At 40.0% G+C, this 18,055-nt stretch overlaps 1 protein-coding gene across 2 annotated transcripts; it reads right to left on the bottom strand.

Moving 5' to 3' along the window:
* Window positions 1-1,823: 1,823 nt before the first annotated feature.
* Window positions 1,824-15,076, bottom strand: LOC119890300 (AFG3-like protein 1). 2 transcript variants are annotated; one of them, XM_038701497.1, is made up of 17 exons: window positions 14,891-15,076; window positions 10,149-10,239; window positions 9,960-10,019; window positions 9,741-9,859; window positions 8,480-8,629; window positions 8,293-8,367; window positions 7,377-7,501; window positions 7,017-7,290; window positions 6,760-6,897; window positions 6,417-6,570; window positions 6,219-6,326; window positions 4,661-4,786; window positions 4,396-4,506; window positions 4,042-4,157; window positions 3,688-3,888; window positions 3,107-3,301; window positions 1,824-2,703 (listed from the first exon to the last, which is right to left on the bottom strand). In XM_038701497.1, exons 1-17 carry the CDS (start codon window positions 14,999-15,001, stop codon window positions 2,476-2,478), a joined length of 2,382 nt encoding a protein of 793 aa, XP_038557425.1. In that variant the 5' UTR covers window positions 15,002-15,076; the 3' UTR covers window positions 1,824-2,475. The 2 variants fall into 2 exon arrangements, with proteins under 2 accessions (XP_038557425.1, XP_038557426.1); XM_038701498.1 differs by having other exon boundaries at window positions 10,149-10,236.
* Window positions 15,077-18,055: the final 2,979 nt, after the last annotated feature.

Below are 18,055 nucleotides of genomic sequence, written 5' to 3'. Positions count from 1 at the left end.
CTACTGTATACAAATCTTCCTTAGTGTTAGTGTAGTGTTATTTGACAGCATCACACAGGCACAAAAATGCTGTAATGAAAATACTGTTGTTAAAAAAGACACAGTAACAATAGAATTAAAATTTTTAAGAAATTATATTTTCTTGAAAGAGAAACTGGGCTGATGGAATTAAAGACAGACCGCTGGGGTATAAAAATTGTTTTATATCGGTGCGAGCCACAAATTGTCAATTGTTATCTCAATCTAAAATCAAAAATCCTCACTGAAATGTAAAAAGAAATATTCAAGCAAAAACAAGAACAGCGCATTGTCAAGCACACAATATGTTTCATACACACTGATATACAACCAGCCAGCTCATTTATCACAATAATTAATGTTTTTCAAAATCTGGATTTCAACACCATGATGTTCCAAGTGTCGTGCTGGTAGGGGTCCTTAAACCATTTACTGAAAAACCTGATTCAAAATTGTAAAAGGGCCCACACTGCTCACACATCAGTTCTTTTATAGTAAACTGGTTTACTCAGCTCAGGAGCTATTGGCTTAACCATTAAGACACTATTAACATTATGATGACATTGTAGTAGTGGTCCTCAAATAGATGAAATGAGAATGCTACATTTAGCTTTCTTGGCTCAAATGGAGGAAAAACATTCAAAAATAAGCCACAAATGACAGAATGAATGAATTCCTGTATAACAGCAATTTGTTCTCATGTTAATAAATATGGGAGGAGGGTTTCAAGATATCAAGATGAAGAAGGCCACCCAAAACATCCATGGAAAAGCCAATTAAACTCAAAACTCATTTGTGTTATCCACATTAAACTAAAGTGAAGCACAGAAAGCACATGCCAGGGAGTCCTTTCATGTGATTAACAAAAAATAGTGTGGTGTGAGTACTGTGACCAGTGAATGAGTTACTGTTTCATCTCGTGTCGGGCAGACCTGGCAGGTCGCACATATTTGTTGTTAATTGTTGATCTTTGTTGTTGTATATTTTTATGTTGTCAGTTTATATATTTATATGTACACAATATTCTCTTCTGTTGCGTTACTTCTGCACAGCACAGACCCAGAATAATGCACATGTATATATCTGCAACGTTGGTCTTCCATTCCATATTTATACAGTATATTTCTACATTTATTTATGTTGACTGTATGTTTGTCTACGTGTAGCACCTTATCACCACAGCAAATTTCTCCTATGTGTAAAACACTACTTGGCAATAAAGCTCCTTCTGATTCTGATTCTGATGAAACATTCAGTGGATAATGTTATTTTAAGAGGCACTGTGAGGTAGTGTGAGTGAGCGAAGAGTTTAAAAAAATAAATAAAATGTGGTGTAGTACTTTCTTAGCTTATATTTGATTCTCACTAAGCTCAGTTGTTCCCACTTCTGAAGTAACCATCAACTGAAAGTAATGGATGTCAACATCAATACTGACTCTTATTACTATGGGACACTGAGGGGGAGAAAACAACCTACAGTACATGTGATCCAATAACATTTGTAATAATATCAGTCATATGCGCACAAAGTAAATTTAAAAACAGATTTATACCAGGTTGAGGAAGGTTGGGGTCTGCTGGAAGCCTATAATGGTGATTAAAATGTGTTAATGTATTTATGGTGAGACACAACATCCCAGAAATGTAAGTCTTCATTGCACAATGAAGTGAAAGAAGACTTGAGACAGTCAAAACTACCTTTGAAATCTTAAACATCTGAGAAACAAGAGAAGAAACCTGGTTTAAACACTCAGGGAAAATAGTTCGCTATCACCATAACAAAGTGGTGGCTGAGAGTTGAAAAATTCTTATTAGAATTATAGATTTATGGAAATCTCTACCACAGACTAAAAAGTATACATTACACTGAAATTGAGAAAGGTTGAATAAGGGCAATGAGCGTTAGTGTAAAATGTATCTTGTATAATACCAGCAATGTGTAACTGTCTAACACACACCCCAAACAATGTACCTGTCACATGATGTTAACTGATTTTGAATTTTAAAAAGCATATTTCATTTGATTTTTGTAACTTTAATTTAGCTTAATAACTTTCCTGACTGTGACTACAGATTATTCTGTGGTATGTTTGTCAGTGTCATTGCACTGTAGGACACAGCGTGGAAGAAACGGTGTAGAAGGCACCTCCAGTGAAGTGTAAGCCACAAACTGCACTCTTCACAGAAGCTTAGTGACGTTAAATTGCCCTAACATTAAAATGAGGAGTACTTTTTTGCGATTCCCGCTGGAATATAGATACAAAATTACAAATTGCATATTCTAGGCCATTTAAGACCTGTGCAACACATCACCATCCATCCCTTGGCAGCTGTCCTTGAGGTGAACAAGTTTTTTTTAAGAGCCCTGACAGGCTGCAGTCTGGACCAGATGGTGCTGACATTGAGAAATATTCACCTGAATCCAGCGGAATATTTGTTTTGGGGCTGCGTGCCCACCTACAGGTAAAGGGCTGATTTGTTTTGCCGACTCTGAGACTGTTTTTCATCCCCTTTATTCTTGTCCCAGTTCTTTAGCCCTTCAGGTAGAGAGGTGTCCTCCTCAAATTCCCCAAGCCCTTCAACAAACTCCTCATATGATGACTTCTCTTGACAGGGACGAGTTCCTAGCAGCTCCACCATGTCAGCCTTGTCTAGAATCTCCTTTTCTAGAAGACGTTTTGCCACCTGCAACACATGACCAATAGTAAACAACAAGAATTTTAATGACTTAATTGCTAAAATGCTAACTTCAGCATCATAAAAATGTGCTACTGATCGCAGACATAATGAACAGATTTTCCTTTCGCAACACAAAACAGGCTGTGGAGCAACAGTAATAGCTGTAGTAGTTACATCAAATAGCAGTTGTATTTATTCATTATTAAATAAAGATAGTTACAGTTAGCTATCTTCATCACAATTCTTCCAACCAGTTTTTGAAAATGCTAATTTAAAGCACAAATGAGCTATCAGTTGCTGCATCACACTGTTCAGTGATCTGCTTTGGAGTACAAGACTCTTTATCTTTACTTCTCTCCATCCTTTTCGTCTTTCTAATCGTTCTCTGGACAGTGATGACAGTTCTCACCTTCTCCACCATTTCCTTCTTATCGGTGACAAGCTGAAGTGTTCGTCGGAAGGCCGCATCTATAAGCAAGCGGACCTCCTGATCTATAAGCTGGGCTGTAGGTTCACCGAAGGGTTTCTCAGTTACTACGTCAACCTGCTTGGGGAGGTCAAAGGACAGCTGACCCACCGGCTCGTTCATACCAAACTGTACAACCTAAAATTTGAAGAGAAATGACCACCGTAAGTCAAATGACAAACAGTGTTGCTTCACTTCAAACCAACCACTTCTTATGTTGCTTAGGTTTGGTTATACCATGATTCTCTGACGAACCAGATGTGTTCAAGTGACATCTTCCGACAGGGTTGTTCAATCAGAACTGGCATTGGAAGAAGGAGTCAATGTGCTACTATATAGATAACTGTCTAATGTATATGACAGTATGTGTTGTGTTGGATGAAAATATGTGTTGAGAGATGCTTTATTTCTGCATTTTGTGTTGTCTTGTAAAGCTGCAGAACGGACAGAGCCCAAAACAAATTTCCCTTCGGGGACAATAAAGTATATCTTATCTTTTTTTTTGTGCAAAATGTTGTGATTACCTGTGCATAGGCAGACTGTGTGACTTTCCTGAGGTCATCCTGCGCCCCCGTGGTGATTCGGCGAAAGAAAACCTGCTCTGCCACTCGACCTCCCAGCATCATGCACATTCTGTCAAATAGCTGCTCCCTGGTGAACAGGCACTGTTCTTTAGGCAGATACTGCACATAACCCAAACCTTTCCCTCTGGGAACAATGGACACCTTAGGGAGTACATTATAATCAACCAAATGAATTGTTATTATACACATGTGGTGAAACTTAATGTGATTGTACAAGGTAAAAACAAATTATTCAAGGGCTGCAGAGGAATTCAGTCATGCAGCAGTACGAGAGAAAAGAAGTGGTCTGAGTACCTTAAGCAGAGGGTCTGCATGTTCTAGGAACCAGCCCGTCACAGCATGCCCAGCCTCATGATACGCCACAGTAGTCTTCTCTGCAAGCTGCAGTACCTGAGTCTTCTTTTCCAAACCTGAGAGCAAGGTGGATGTCTTACCAAACTGTACAACTGTTGTTGTACAAGCAATAGGTGGGTTTAGGGTTGATGTGTCCTACAAGCATGCAGTAGTATAATTGATCAAAACTTTATACTACAGAAATGTATTGCAAATCTCATCACTTTAAGGCCATTGCTTTTATTACTGACCAACTTTATTAAGGTAAGTACTGTCATAATATCAAGTGAATCATAAATGTGGTTGTTAACTTACCTCCGATAACTCTATCGACTGCCTGCTCAAAGTGCTTAGTACTGATATGCCGGTTGAGGTGACGTGCAGCTATTAGCGCAGCTTCATTACATACATTAGCAATATCAGCCCCTGCAACACACGAGAGGCACAACAGCCAAGTTAGCCTGTGGTGTGATGAAAAAAAGAAATACAGTAAGACACAACTGTATGAACTTTTTAGATCAATCCAGAGACTGGGCTGTTTGCACACACACGGACATGGACACAGATCTCTTGTCCTTACCAGTAAAACCTGGGGTTAGCGCAGCTAGCTTCCTGGCTAAACTGTCTACTTCTATACTGGAGTCCAACTTCAGAGGTCTTAAGTGCACCTTAAAGATGGATGCCCTGCCTTTAATATCTGGTGGGCCTGTGGAAAAAAGAAAATATTGTGAATTTTAGGATTAATTTCAGGACATCCTCTTTTTAAAACAAAAGAATGATAAGAAGTGAGCTAAAAAATATCTAAATAACTGTTGCTGCAGAACTAAAGTCATGAAATGAATGTTGATAATGCCTCCAACTTTACCAGAGTGTATACAATACATCAGTGTGTTGACTCAGCTTCTGAACATCATGAGAAGCTCATTCAGCACCTGCATTACAGGAGTCCATGTCATAGAGCTAATTTTCAAGATGCTACTGACAAATGATTAACAGCCACCACATAGCTATAGACACCATGGCTGTCTACACACTTTGGATTACTTCAAGTCAAATAACAGCAGCATAAAAGAGAATATAAAAGGACGTAAGCTAAAGAAAGTCAAATTAGAAATGCTGGTGCCACCAACTGTAATGTGACATTTATTTTGTAGTGCTGTGCATCAAACTAGGCAGTAAAGTCAACATTGAAAGACTCCCCCGTACAGCAGCATTAACACTTACAAGGGGAGAAGTGTTTTCATGGGCATAGTCACAAGATAAAATCCCAATCATCTTGAAGACAGCCTCTTAAAAATGTGAATATTCTGGAGCTTTTATCTGAAGGTCTGTTCTTAAGCTGACAGCTAAGAGTGACACAAACGTAGCTGAGTGTGTGAAGGAGCATTAGGAGCCTTTTGGCATACTTAGAAAACTTTAACACAATGCATTATTCATGCAGGTTTGAGCCACATTTATTTTTGTTTAATGTTCATAAAAATGCAACAAGTTATGACACTAATTACTGATCAGACATTAATTTGTAATGTTTTTAAGCAACGTTATCTGACCAATACTGTTCACATGTAAGAACAGAAAGATTAAAGGACAGAAAACAGTGTCCCATCCCTCATGTTGGCCTACAGTCATCTAATCCCTCTTTTATAGAAAGCCAGCTCTCTCATTTTGACCCACTTTTTTTGTCAGAGAGAAAACTGCCCTGCCCACCATTGTCCAGCACAGCTGGTGTATAATAAATTAGATCTTAGCAGGCAGAAAAAGATAAACCATTTTAACCGCAAAGATAAAAGCTCACAGTGCGCAACACATGCTTTTAATGACATAACAAGTGAACAGGCGCAAATAAAGAACAGAAGTAAGTCTATTAAGCTTGAAGCTAATTTGTATGGGAACTATACAGTAAGTACAAGATACAAGTGTCAGTAAGGTCATGATTAGCACCTTAACTGGTACCTTAACAAAACAAACTAGACAACGTTGACAGTGATAAATGATGACATAGAGAAAAGATTTAGAGCGTGCATAAGATAAATGTCATTAATTGAAACCTGTTCTCAGGCATCCCGGTGAGAGCAGGGAATTATAAAGCTTGAGAGAAGACAGCTTGGGGCAGACCTCAGACCAGTGCTATACTTTACCTATGTATATATGTCGATCAAAGCGCCCAGGCCTCATCAAAGCTGGATCCAGGATATCCGCTCGATTGGTACCAGCTAAAATGACCACGTTAGTGCTACTGTTGAACCCTGTAAATGACAAACAGCATCTTGTGAAATATTGCACCAGGAAAGGGCGAAAGGCTCAAACACATACAGATAGATGACACAAATACTTACCATCCATTTCCACAAGCAACTGGTTGAGGGTGTTTTCCTGCTCGCTCTGGTTGCCAAAGTTCCCTTTGCCTCTCTTCCTGCCAACTGCGTCAATCTCGTCGATGAAAAGGATGCAAGGGGCATTTTTTCGCGCTGTGGCAAACATATGCCTTATCTTATATGGACAGGGCAAAGAGATGTATAAATCAGTATTCATTACTGCTATAAATAGCATAATTTCCTACAGTGGTATAATTCAAATAGAGAGAGGAAAGATAAGGTACTGTAGATTGTCCTCTGTGTTTGTATCTTTGATATAACAAATTATTGTGTTCACACATTCAACATTTAGCCCAGTACTGACCCTAGCTGGCCCCACGCCAACAAACATTTCTTGGAACTCTGAGCCACTGACGGTAATGAAGGGGACGTTGGCCTCTCCTGCAGTGGCCTTAGCTAGCAAAGTCTTGCCAGTACCAGGTGGACCCGATAAAACTGCACCCTGAAAATGAAACGGTGGCGAAAAGTATCACTTTAAGAGTTAGTTTTTTTAGCCCATACTCGTCACCATCACTGCCCGACCCTATGCCACAATCCTTTATTATATCCAGTATGGCACACCTTTGGGATCCTGGCTCCTAGGTCCTGATACTGCCGTGGGTTCTTCAGGAAGTTGACAAACTCCAAAATCTCCAGTTTGGCCTCCTCGCAGCCTGCAACGTCCTTGAATCGCACGCTAATGTTGTCTTTTATAATCTTTGCTTTGGATTCACTCATGCTAAAGGGGTTTCCTTGCCCCCTACCTCCACGACCTCCCGCCATTGGTCCCTGCCGAGTGGCAAAAAGCAAAAATCCAGCCAGCAGTAAGGTTGGGAGGATGTTCAAAAGAAGTGTACTGTGAGGAAAGACAAAGAAGCTCAATTAGGCACATCCAACATGCATAAAAGTCACTTCAATATGAAAGTTCCGATCAATTCTCACCCATCGCTTTCACTGCTATATAATACAGGTACTTTCTGTGGGGACTCCAGACCCATCTCTTGCTGTGCCATCTCCAGGTTGTGCTCAAATGAGTCGACACTGCCAATGTTGAACCACAAATAGCTCTGAAACATACAAAAAACAGAAAACATAACATGCAGTACACAGTATATGTGTGTATACACTTTAAATCCAAAGCAAGACTATATTACATTTTAAAAAGAAATAACAAGGAAGAGGTCAATTCTTCCTCTTACAAATGAAAATAAGCAATAAATCGCACCATTGCTACTTTCAATGCACTCTGAGGTTTTGCTGCTACAGTCTTACTTGGCCCAGTAGCTTATGGTAGCAAATATTAGCAAACTCTTGGGCCTGAAAAGTCATTTTTGACCTTGGGAATTGTAGTTTGGCCAAATAATCTTAACTCATTTTTTACTAGCATTTTCAACCATATCTCATGGACCTAATCAGTGGATTGGATTGGCATGGATTTTGCTAAGCTGTCAGTCTCGAATGAAAGTTTAGGTCAAACCTAGTAAGAGGGCATTAAAATTATTTTGTCTTTCCTACTTGTTTTACTGTTAAACTACATTTCAAAATTAACCATCATTTCCACTTTTGGTCACAGTGGCTGCTGTTCAGCAAGTTACATAGGGTCATTTTAATCTATATCGTTTGTGTGTGTGTGTGAGCGACATATACATATATTAGTACTATTCATACATATTCATGATGATCAGTTTTATTAACTTTGCTACACGGCGGCAAATCAATCATGCACATTCATGAATTAGACAGCAAGTGTACATAAAAGACTACAGGCTGTGAGGCCATGAACACAGTGAAACTAAATCATTATTAGAACCTATGACTCACCAACAAAGTGACAAAAAAGCATTTTCATGCAACTAACCACTTCTGATGTTTCCACTCCGTGGGCAGGAATTACTTTGACATACTGTTTATTGACAACTTCCAGGTGATCCACCTGTGTAGAGAGCACAATAACCAATTTGTTTATATGACTGCAGAAACAAACATGCAGATAAAAATGCCCTCGTTCAGAAGATACCAAAACTGAAACTCTCTCTGCCTCTTACTAAGCCTCTGCTCAAGTAGTGATGCACAAAGTCCTTCCAGGAGATCTGGACCCCTGTCTCTCGGAAGTAAAAGTACAAAAAAGCTGTGGTCATGCCTGCTGCACCAATTCCAAGGTTGCGAAGTGCTTTTTCATCCAAAGGGAATTCATCCTGTTAGATAAAAGAAATGTTGTAAGGGAGAGGAGACCAACTGATTAAAGAAGAGACTGTCAGAATGCCAGTGAAAAACAAGCCATTCTTCCCACCCTGCAGCTGCATTATGGTGCCTCTCACAACAACTAGGATCTCCAGTGTTATTAGTAAAGTACTATATGTTTTAAGGAAAATATTTCAACATCTGAAGGTTTTAAAAGGTCTGACATATGAATATATGAGCTTAAATTTATTTTCTAACATAAATATACAGCATCAACAAACATTTTGGTAATGCGGCAGTCAGACCAAAGGCGAATTTTCGCCTCGCAACGCTTTCCTCGAGTGAGTACATTCGCTGCAAGTGTTCACACACAACGCCAGAAGGAGATTTTAACGCGATAACGTGAATAAACACAACTCGCCATTACTACAACTGTATGAAGTAAACATTTTGCTGTGATTAAATAGCAATAAACGGATTAAACTGATGCCAAAATAACTACAACATAATGCAGATTTGTTAAACATATGAATTCATGATTTGTCATGTCTGCCAGCAAGACAGCAGGACAAAAACTTCTAAAATGTTTGTTTTCTGAATGGAGTTTGGATCAATCAGGGCTATGCTATGCTAACTTGGTCACAGTAAAGTACAATGATATAATTAATGATAATGATATCAATGATAATGATATAATGAATAAAGTTACAGACACATGTTTTCTGAACTCACCAGGTAGTTCAACCTCCTTGCTTTCTTTTCTCCAAGTAATGTCCAGTTTTGTCCGGTTTTTATATAAATATGAAGTCGTACTCTGACAGAGCTAACGACACTAACTAGCTACCATCTACTATAACTACATCATTCTATAAGGTTAATATTATTAGTATATATTATTTTAGTATTATAGACCTGAATAGTCATTTATGTGACATTATGTGTTATGAAAATTATAAAAAAATGAGTCAAACCAAGCTTAGAATTTACCTTAAAAATTGTCTTATTCCAGCATTTTAGTAAATATATTCCAAGTTACTAGCATTTGTGTGTGTAGTGCATTTTAATGACATGCATAAACAACCTGTAGGAATAACAGTTCGTTAGAATTCTGGCCATGATTCGCACCTGAAAGCGTGTCCACCAGTGTGATTCTTCCTTTTTTCCTCCTCTTCGTCTTTCATCTCCATCATCGTTTGTGTCCCTCCCTTTACTTACAACAGATTCTCGCTCTTTGGTATTTTCATCTGAACAGTAACAGAAAGTTAGTCATACACTTCAGAAGATCTTAGAGCAGAAGATACTATAGGTAGTATACAAATGCTGCTTGAGAGGATGACTCCTCACCTTCAGCTGATTTGTTGACGCCAGCGCTTTCTTCACTCTTCGGGAAATCCTTTTCAAAACCTAAACCAGTTACACACACAACAAAAGGATTAAGTACAAATGGCTCACATTGACCCTAGAAAGATTAAGTCATTGTGTTCGCTCATTTTGCTACATTACATAGTATAAGAGCATTAAGAGGTACACTACCTCTCGGTGGTTTGTTTGAACTAAGTAATCGAGTGAGTGGGAAACTGTGTTGATATAATCTTCCACATCTCCTTTGGATCAGTGACGTCTTCTGAAATAAAGATACTGTATGATGAATATGTTAGCAGTGAAGGCAGGGCCCTATAAAGACATGTGGAAAACAAAAATACAGCAGAAAGGCATTAATTCAACATGCTATGTGTAATAGATGTTGTTGCACCTCTTCTAAAACGGTAGACAGGAAACATGATGATGAACAGTCCCATGGTATCTGCAGCTGTTATGAATCAGTCATGGAGAATAACTGTCATGTTCATATGAGAAATCTGTCTGTTTTTTTCCAAACAACAGGATTACTGAAATCTCATTATGACCTGTGTCATGTCATGTCAGACACTGAACATTTGCTAGAAAACTCACATGGTGTTAACTTATTTATCTGTCACCTATATTAGAAGCCAATAAGAGTAAATAAAATTACATTCCACCTCAGGCCTGTGTTAGTGAGGCGTTACTACACCTGGCCGACCAGATAACTAACATCCAGACTCCCTGCTCATTGTTCTTGGGGACTTTAACAGAGCAAACCTCAGCCACGAACTCCCAAAAGACAGACAGCATATTAAGTGTCCCACCAGGGACACTAACACACTGGAACATTGCTACATTAAAGGACACCTATCGCTTGATCTTAACATACAGGCAGCAACTGAAATCTGTTAAACCTGTTGTACAGACTGTGAAAAGATGGAACAACGAGTCAAAGATGGAGTTACAGGCCTGCTTTGACTGCAGTGACTGGAGTGTTTTTGAGGCTGCAGCCACTGACCTGGATGAACTAACTGACACCGTGACATCTTACATCAGTTTTTGTGAGGACATGTGTGTGTAGACTAAAACCTACAACCAAAAACCCTGGTTCACAGCGAAACTCAGGCAACTTCGTCAGGCCAATCAGAAGTCGGAACAGAGTCCAGTACAACCAGGCCAGGAACACTCTGACTAACGAGGTCAAAGCAGCAAAGAGATGCTACACTGAAAAGCTAGATAACAGCTTTGCAGCCAACGACCCTGCGTCAGTGTGGAGAGGCCAACTACTGGACACCATCCCCCAACACTGCTGGTACTCAACAACTGGCAGACGAGCTGAATGGCTTTTATTGCAGGCTTGAAAAGCCCACAGTCACACCTCTCCCCCGCTCCAACACCATCTTCAAACAGTCACCTTCCCCCTCTGACACACTGCCAACCTCCTCTCTGACCCCTCACCTGCACTCAAGATCTGTGAAGAGGACGTGAGCCACCTCTTCCAAAGGCAGAAGATCAGGAAGGCTCCTGGCCCCGACAGTGTGTCTCCATCCTGCCTGAAAATGATGGCCCCCGTCTTCACACAGATCTTCAACAGATCACTGGAGCTGTCCTTGCATATGTCCCTGGACAGATCTTCACACAGATCTTCAACAGATCACTTGAGCTGTGTGAAGTTCCCTTCTGCTTCAAATGCTCCACAAATGACTACAGGCTTGTCGCTCTGACATCTGTGGTCATGAAGTCCACTGAAAGACTGGTGTTGGCCCACCTGAAGGACATTACAGACCCCTTGCTGGAGCCCCTGCAGTTTGCCTACAGCGCTAACAGGTCAGTGGATGATGCAGTCAACTTGGGACTGCATTACATCCTGCAACACCTCGACTCTCCAGGGACATATGCAAGGATCCTGTTCGTGGACTTCAGCTTGGCGTTCAACATCATCATCCCGGACATCCTCAGCACCAAACTCACCCAGCTCACTGTGCCAGCCTCCACCTGTCAGTGGATCACAAACTTACTGACTGACAGAAGTCAGCAGGTGAGACTGGGGAACATCACATCCAGCACCAGGACTATTAGCACTGGTGCCCCCCAGGGGTGTGTGCTCTCCCCACTGCTCTTCTCCCTCTACACCAACGACTGCACCTCCGGAGACCCATCTGTCCAACTCCTGAAGTTTGATGACGACACAACGGTCATCGGCCTCATGTGGGACGGTGACGAGTCGGCCTAAAGACGGGAGGTTGATCAGCTGGCTCTCTGGTGCGGCCAGAACAACAACCTGGAGCTTAACACGCTCAAAACTGTGGAGATGATCATGGACTTCAGGAGGAGCAACCCAACTATGTCCCTCATCACCATACTCAACAGCCCTGTGTCTGCTGTGGAATCCTTCAGGTTTCTGGAATCGACTATATCCCAGGACCTGAAGTAGGAACCCAACTCGGACACCATCATCAAGAAAGCCCAGCAGAGGATGTACTTCCTGCGCCAGCTCAAGAAGATCAACCTGCCTAAGGAGCTGCTGATCCACTTTTACACACCTATCATCCAGTCTGTCCTCTGCACGTCCATCACGGTCTGGTTTGGATCTGCCACCAAAAAGGACAGGAGCGGACTACAAGAGACAGTCAGGACTGCAGAAAAGATCATCGGTGCCAAGCTGCCCTCCATTCAGGACTTATACATTTCCAGAGGCAGGAAACAGGCAGGAAACTGCAGATCCATCTCACCCTGGACACAATCTGTTCCAGCTTCTCCCCTCTGGTAGGCGCTGTACGCCAAAACCAACAGACTTAGGAACAGTTTCTTGCCACAAGCCATCACTCTGATGAACAGCTGATTTCTGACTCACGGTGTTAGGAACAATTCTTGTGCAATAACCCAGTAACTCTGCCTCTAATCAGCCACCTGTTTACTAGCAAGCTTTATTATTTATTCACCATTCTCTATTTCAGTGCTGTTCATACTGTTATATTGTCATATTATAGACTAATCCACCTACCTCAAGTCATTACTCCTGCACAAATTACTTATACTTATTTATTCCAGCATCCTTTGCACTATGCTTCATTGCACTGTGTACATGCGTACATGTATGCACGTATATGTACCTCTATATCACATCCACCTCCGACATGTACATACTCCTGCATCTATTGCACTCTGCTCACTGCACTATTTATCAATATGTCTATATTGTTTTTATTCATAGTGTGTATATTTGTGTTGTCTACACTGAAGTCTGTCTGATTTTATTTTATTTTTTTAGGGTTCATACCGCGTAGCGGTAGAACCCTATTGTTTTTGTGTGTTTTAGTTATTATTATTTGTTGTCTGCTGCGCCGGCTCAAATTCCCGTGAGCTGGAATGAGCTAGAAACATGAAACTTGGGGGAATAACTGGAAATGGTGTGCATCAGCTTCCATAGAAATATGAACTCAATCGGCCACATGGTGGCACTATAATTAAGGCTTAAAAAGGCAAACTTTGAAAGGACACGCCCCTTACGCTGTAAGTCCGATTGACTTGAAAACGAATTTTTCAAACAGGTCCAGCTCAATGTGCTCTACAAAAAAGCCTCAAGGACTATTAAGGTCCGCCTAGAGTTTTTTTCCGCCATTTTGAATTTTTTGAAAATCACATTTTTGACATCTCCTCCTAGACCGTAGCTCCGATTGTTGTCCAGTTGTTACAAAACTTGCAGGATGTGTTTAATAACAATGTTGAACCGTATGTGTGAAATAATATTGATGGCGATATTGGGGAAAAATCGCGAATCGCCGCTTGCGGCTATATTTATTATTGTGATTTTGTATTTTTGTATGAGTAAGCACATCATGAGCAATGTACAATCCAGAGGGAAATTCCTTGTATGTGTACATTTACCTGGCAATAAAGCTGATTCTGATTCAACAGTACATTATATTTTTAAATTTAACTATGAATAAAAACATATAATTTAATTGAAAAAACATGAAGTAAAACAAAGACATTAAAATATAGGCAATAAATCTTTTCAATTTCAATTTGCCCATACCTGCTCACACAGACACCAATACCAACATATCTGTAATAACCCAATATTGACTGCTAATATCAGCCTGTATCTGTTGGGCTGTACTGACCATGCAGTCCATCAGAAAGAAAAAAAAATCCTACAAGAATTACAGGAATATTTACAAGGAATAAACAACTATACTATTATTTTATTTCAAAGGAACAAGTGTCATCCTCCAATAGAAAAATATCCCTCATGTGACATCAACAGTCAATCTCAAATACATTTTTATTAAGAAAACATGGTTTGGAACTCATGATCAATGTTGAAGTGCAGCTCTTTATCTGGTAGGCCTAATGACCGGGCAAAATATCACAGATAAGATACCCCTTCCCAGTCAGAGAACCTCCATTATGTCAATGAGAAATTCAAACTCCAATTCAAAAAGTTCACTACTTCTAGATTCCAACTCTCACATTTTTTTAATAAAAAGTATTTCAATAACTTGAACCATGTAACATTTGCTGAACCTATTATTAAAAAAGTAAAACTGAATAAATGAATAAGAATTTACAACACTGACCGAGAAACGCCCCCCTCAAACAAAACATTCTGAAACTGAGGAAACCAACTTCAAACGGAAATATCGTGAGAGAAAAGCAACTTAGGAATGATGACATATAAACAGTGCAGCAGTTTGTTTGTTTAGAGGTTTTAGGGGGCTGCTGGCTATAACGGAGGAACAGTGTGTTCTTTCCCACGACAGACCTGGAATAGCTTACAGTCACACAGGGCTCCAGCTCTTGCAACACACTGTTATCCGACGCATCTGCAAGTAGCTGTTGTAAAAGAACACATTTGCATGCAACTATTCTGAGAGAACTGTAGCGGGCTTGCATAATAAAGAAGAACATAAACAATGTCACCTTACCACCGCGAGCGCGCAACTGTAGCGGAAAGTTGCTGAAATTTTGGATAAATCTCGACTCCACATCCGAACCCGGTTCCGAAAGTGCCCGACACTCACAGAGAGCAGCCCCATGGTGTCAGTTACTTTTGTCTCCGCTTCATCGGACTGGTATCCGAGTCATCAACAAGTGAAGTGCCCCTGATATCAACAAAGACCCAATGTCTCGCGAGATTTCGATTACAAAAGCACAGTGTGGGGGCAACTTGGGGCTGTCTGGGATGTGTTACGCCGAGAATTGGACGCTCCTCCAAATACTCCTTTTAAAGCTATAATATATCCTTTGTGGGGATCATCAATGGTGATAAATGATTCGAAGTATATATTTTATGAACGTTTAGAGTAGTTAATATTGTATTACACTTAGCAGAAGAAGCATTCCTTGACATTCAGCGTAAATATGCGGCGATAACTGCGTTTCATTAATGTGCACAGCAAAGTGTCTGAAAAGCACCTTATTGATAGGCGGATGCATAATTCGGCAGAATAGATGTTAAAGGCTACCTGCCAAGATTTGCATTCACCCCTTTTCTTAGCATAAATGAGCCTTACCACCCGCGAGGAAAGCTAAATCATTTACATTTTTTTTTCTTGGGGGAAAGAATCGCTTTTGCATGTCCGGTCAATCACTGGCGATCTTCTGCAGATTATAATACAGTATGTAGTCTATGTCCACTTTGTCCAGACATCCAGCATGCATTGTGTCCGTTTTATATACAGTCTATGATTGTGTCCAAGAGCGACTGATTATGTGGCTGCTTGTCAGAAACGTTGCACCTTCCCGAGGAAAATAATTCCTCTATGGGGTTTGTAGTATCCAATATTTATGCATTTGACTCATAACAGTTCAAAATAGCACTGTAGCAGCAAGACAGAGGGTCAGTCACCTTCTACGGGGAGAGTAGTGATTGGTGGTTTCCTCTCAACACATCATCGCAGCATTATTGTTCGGGCACCACAAGTTGAGGAATGGAGAAGGTGGAAGGAAAACTGACACCATCCTGGGACGGATTGTCAACCTCTGTTACTGGAGGAGAACGGGGAGACGACACATTAAATGTCCCATTAAAACAACAGGCCCTCAGTGTTTATGATTGTTTTTTAGATGTAGCAGAATCAAAGCGCAGGCTAATTTACATTGAATTTTGTGTCAAGCTATTTAAAGTGACACACAGTTTATGGTCTACACTGTCTTCTGTTGTGCTGACTGTGTGAAGACTTTTGAAAAAGTGAACTCAGTATTAGTGAACACTGTGAGTTACAAATGATTAAAAAAAAAACTGAAACATAAAGAATATGTTGGCTATAGGCTAATGCATAGCCTGGGGATTTATGTCCAAAAAAGACATGACATTTTTTGTAGCTTGTTTTTTGTTTGTTTTTTTGAAGAGCCAACTGTAGACCATATTCTGTAGGCCTACTCATGCAGCAGTATGAGAACAAATGAATTCCTATCATATAATTTGTATTTTGAATTCTAACATAACATAATGATTGGATTTGAATTTCAGGAAAGTAAGTATATTTACTTCCTACTTGTACTTTATTTGAGTAGCTCTATTTTCTGCTACTTCATACTTATACTGCACTATCAGGAAGCAACATTTTTTATAACCAATTCATTGTTTTGAATAATTTCATATGAATATATGGCAAAATTCTCTTGCTCCAGCTCCTCATATGTGAATATTTAATGGTTTCCTTCAACTTCTGAATCTCTCTCTTGAGGTCATGCCACAGCATCTCAGTCGGGTTGAGGTCAGGACTCTGACGGCGCCACTCGATAAGGTGTATTTTCTTCTGCTGAAGCCATTCTGTTGTTGATTTACTTCTCCTGCAAAATTTCGTGATAAATGTTGGAATACCTTTTGATAGCAACCCTTCCAGGCCCTGAGGCAACAAAGCAGTCCCAAATCATGATTTCCCCTCCACCATACCTCACAGTTGGGATGAGGTTTTGGTGTTGGTGTGCTGTGCCTTTTTTCCTCCACACATTGGGTTGTGTGTTCCTTCCAAACAACTCAAATTTGGTTTCATCTGTCCACAGAATATTTTGCCAGTAGTGCTGTGGAACATCCAGGTGCTCTTCTGCAAACTTCAGACGTGCAGCAATGTTTTTTTGGACAGCAGTGGCTTCTTCTGTGGTGTCCTCCCATGAACTCCATTCTTGTTAGTCTTCAGCTGACACGCCTTCTTAACCTCATTGAGCATTCTGCTTTGTGCTCATGCAGTCATCTTTGCAGGACAGCCACTCCTAGGGAGAGTAGCAGCGCTGAACTCCATTTATAGACAGTCTGCCTAGGTCTTCTGAGAGCGCTTTTGGTCGAGGCATGGTTCACATCTGGCAATGCTTCATGGGAATAGCAAAATTAAAATTTAATTTTCTCTAAATTTTTTTTAGAGGGCAGGGCAGCTCTAACCAACACCTCCAATCTCATCTCATTGATTGGTCAGGTTGGCTGACTTTCAATTAGCTTTTGGAGAAGTCATTAGAGTAGGGGTTCAAATACCACCCTGCGCTGTGACTATTTACTCTGTGTTCAATAAAAACATATAATTGTTTGTGTGGTATTAGTTTAAGCAGACTGTGTTTGTCCATTGTTGTGACGTAGATGAAGATCAGATCACATTTTATAACTAATTTATGCAGAAATCCAGGTAATTCAAAAGGGTTCACACACTTTTTCCTGCGACTATATATTACAGTATATATACACATCTAATTTTGTAGAATATATATATATATATATATATATATATATATATATATATATACACACCTACAGCCAGATTTACTAACGTCCCGAAGGATTGTTAATTTCCTCGTGATATCAAGTTTGCACACGTTTTTGCTCACACAAATCTTTAGTAAATATGAGAATATTTATATTCTCATATGTTTACAAATATTACAGCTGCAAACAAACTTTTAACAGCATCACAAACCATTCAAAAAGACTTAGTATTAGCTTGTCAATCAGAGAGTAATAGCATGGGCCAATCTTGCACTTTGAGGGTGCTTTTGCTGACAGCAGAGCAAAATCAGATATTTATTTTTATCATAACTTTTTTTTACATTGGGGCTGTAATAATTCAACCCTGAATAGGTTAAAGTTTAACTTTACTTGA

The sequence above is a fragment of the Micropterus salmoides genome, unplaced genomic scaffold (assembly GCF_014851395.1).
Source record: "Micropterus salmoides isolate LMB-PRFRI ecotype aquatic unplaced genomic scaffold, ASM1485139v1 Ms_hic_scaffold_6, whole genome shotgun sequence".
NCBI classification, from domain to species: Eukaryota; Metazoa; Chordata; class Actinopteri; order Centrarchiformes; family Centrarchidae; genus Micropterus; species Micropterus salmoides.
Note: the sequence above shows the minus strand (reverse complement) of the source record. Positions and strands in the feature narration are given on the sequence as shown.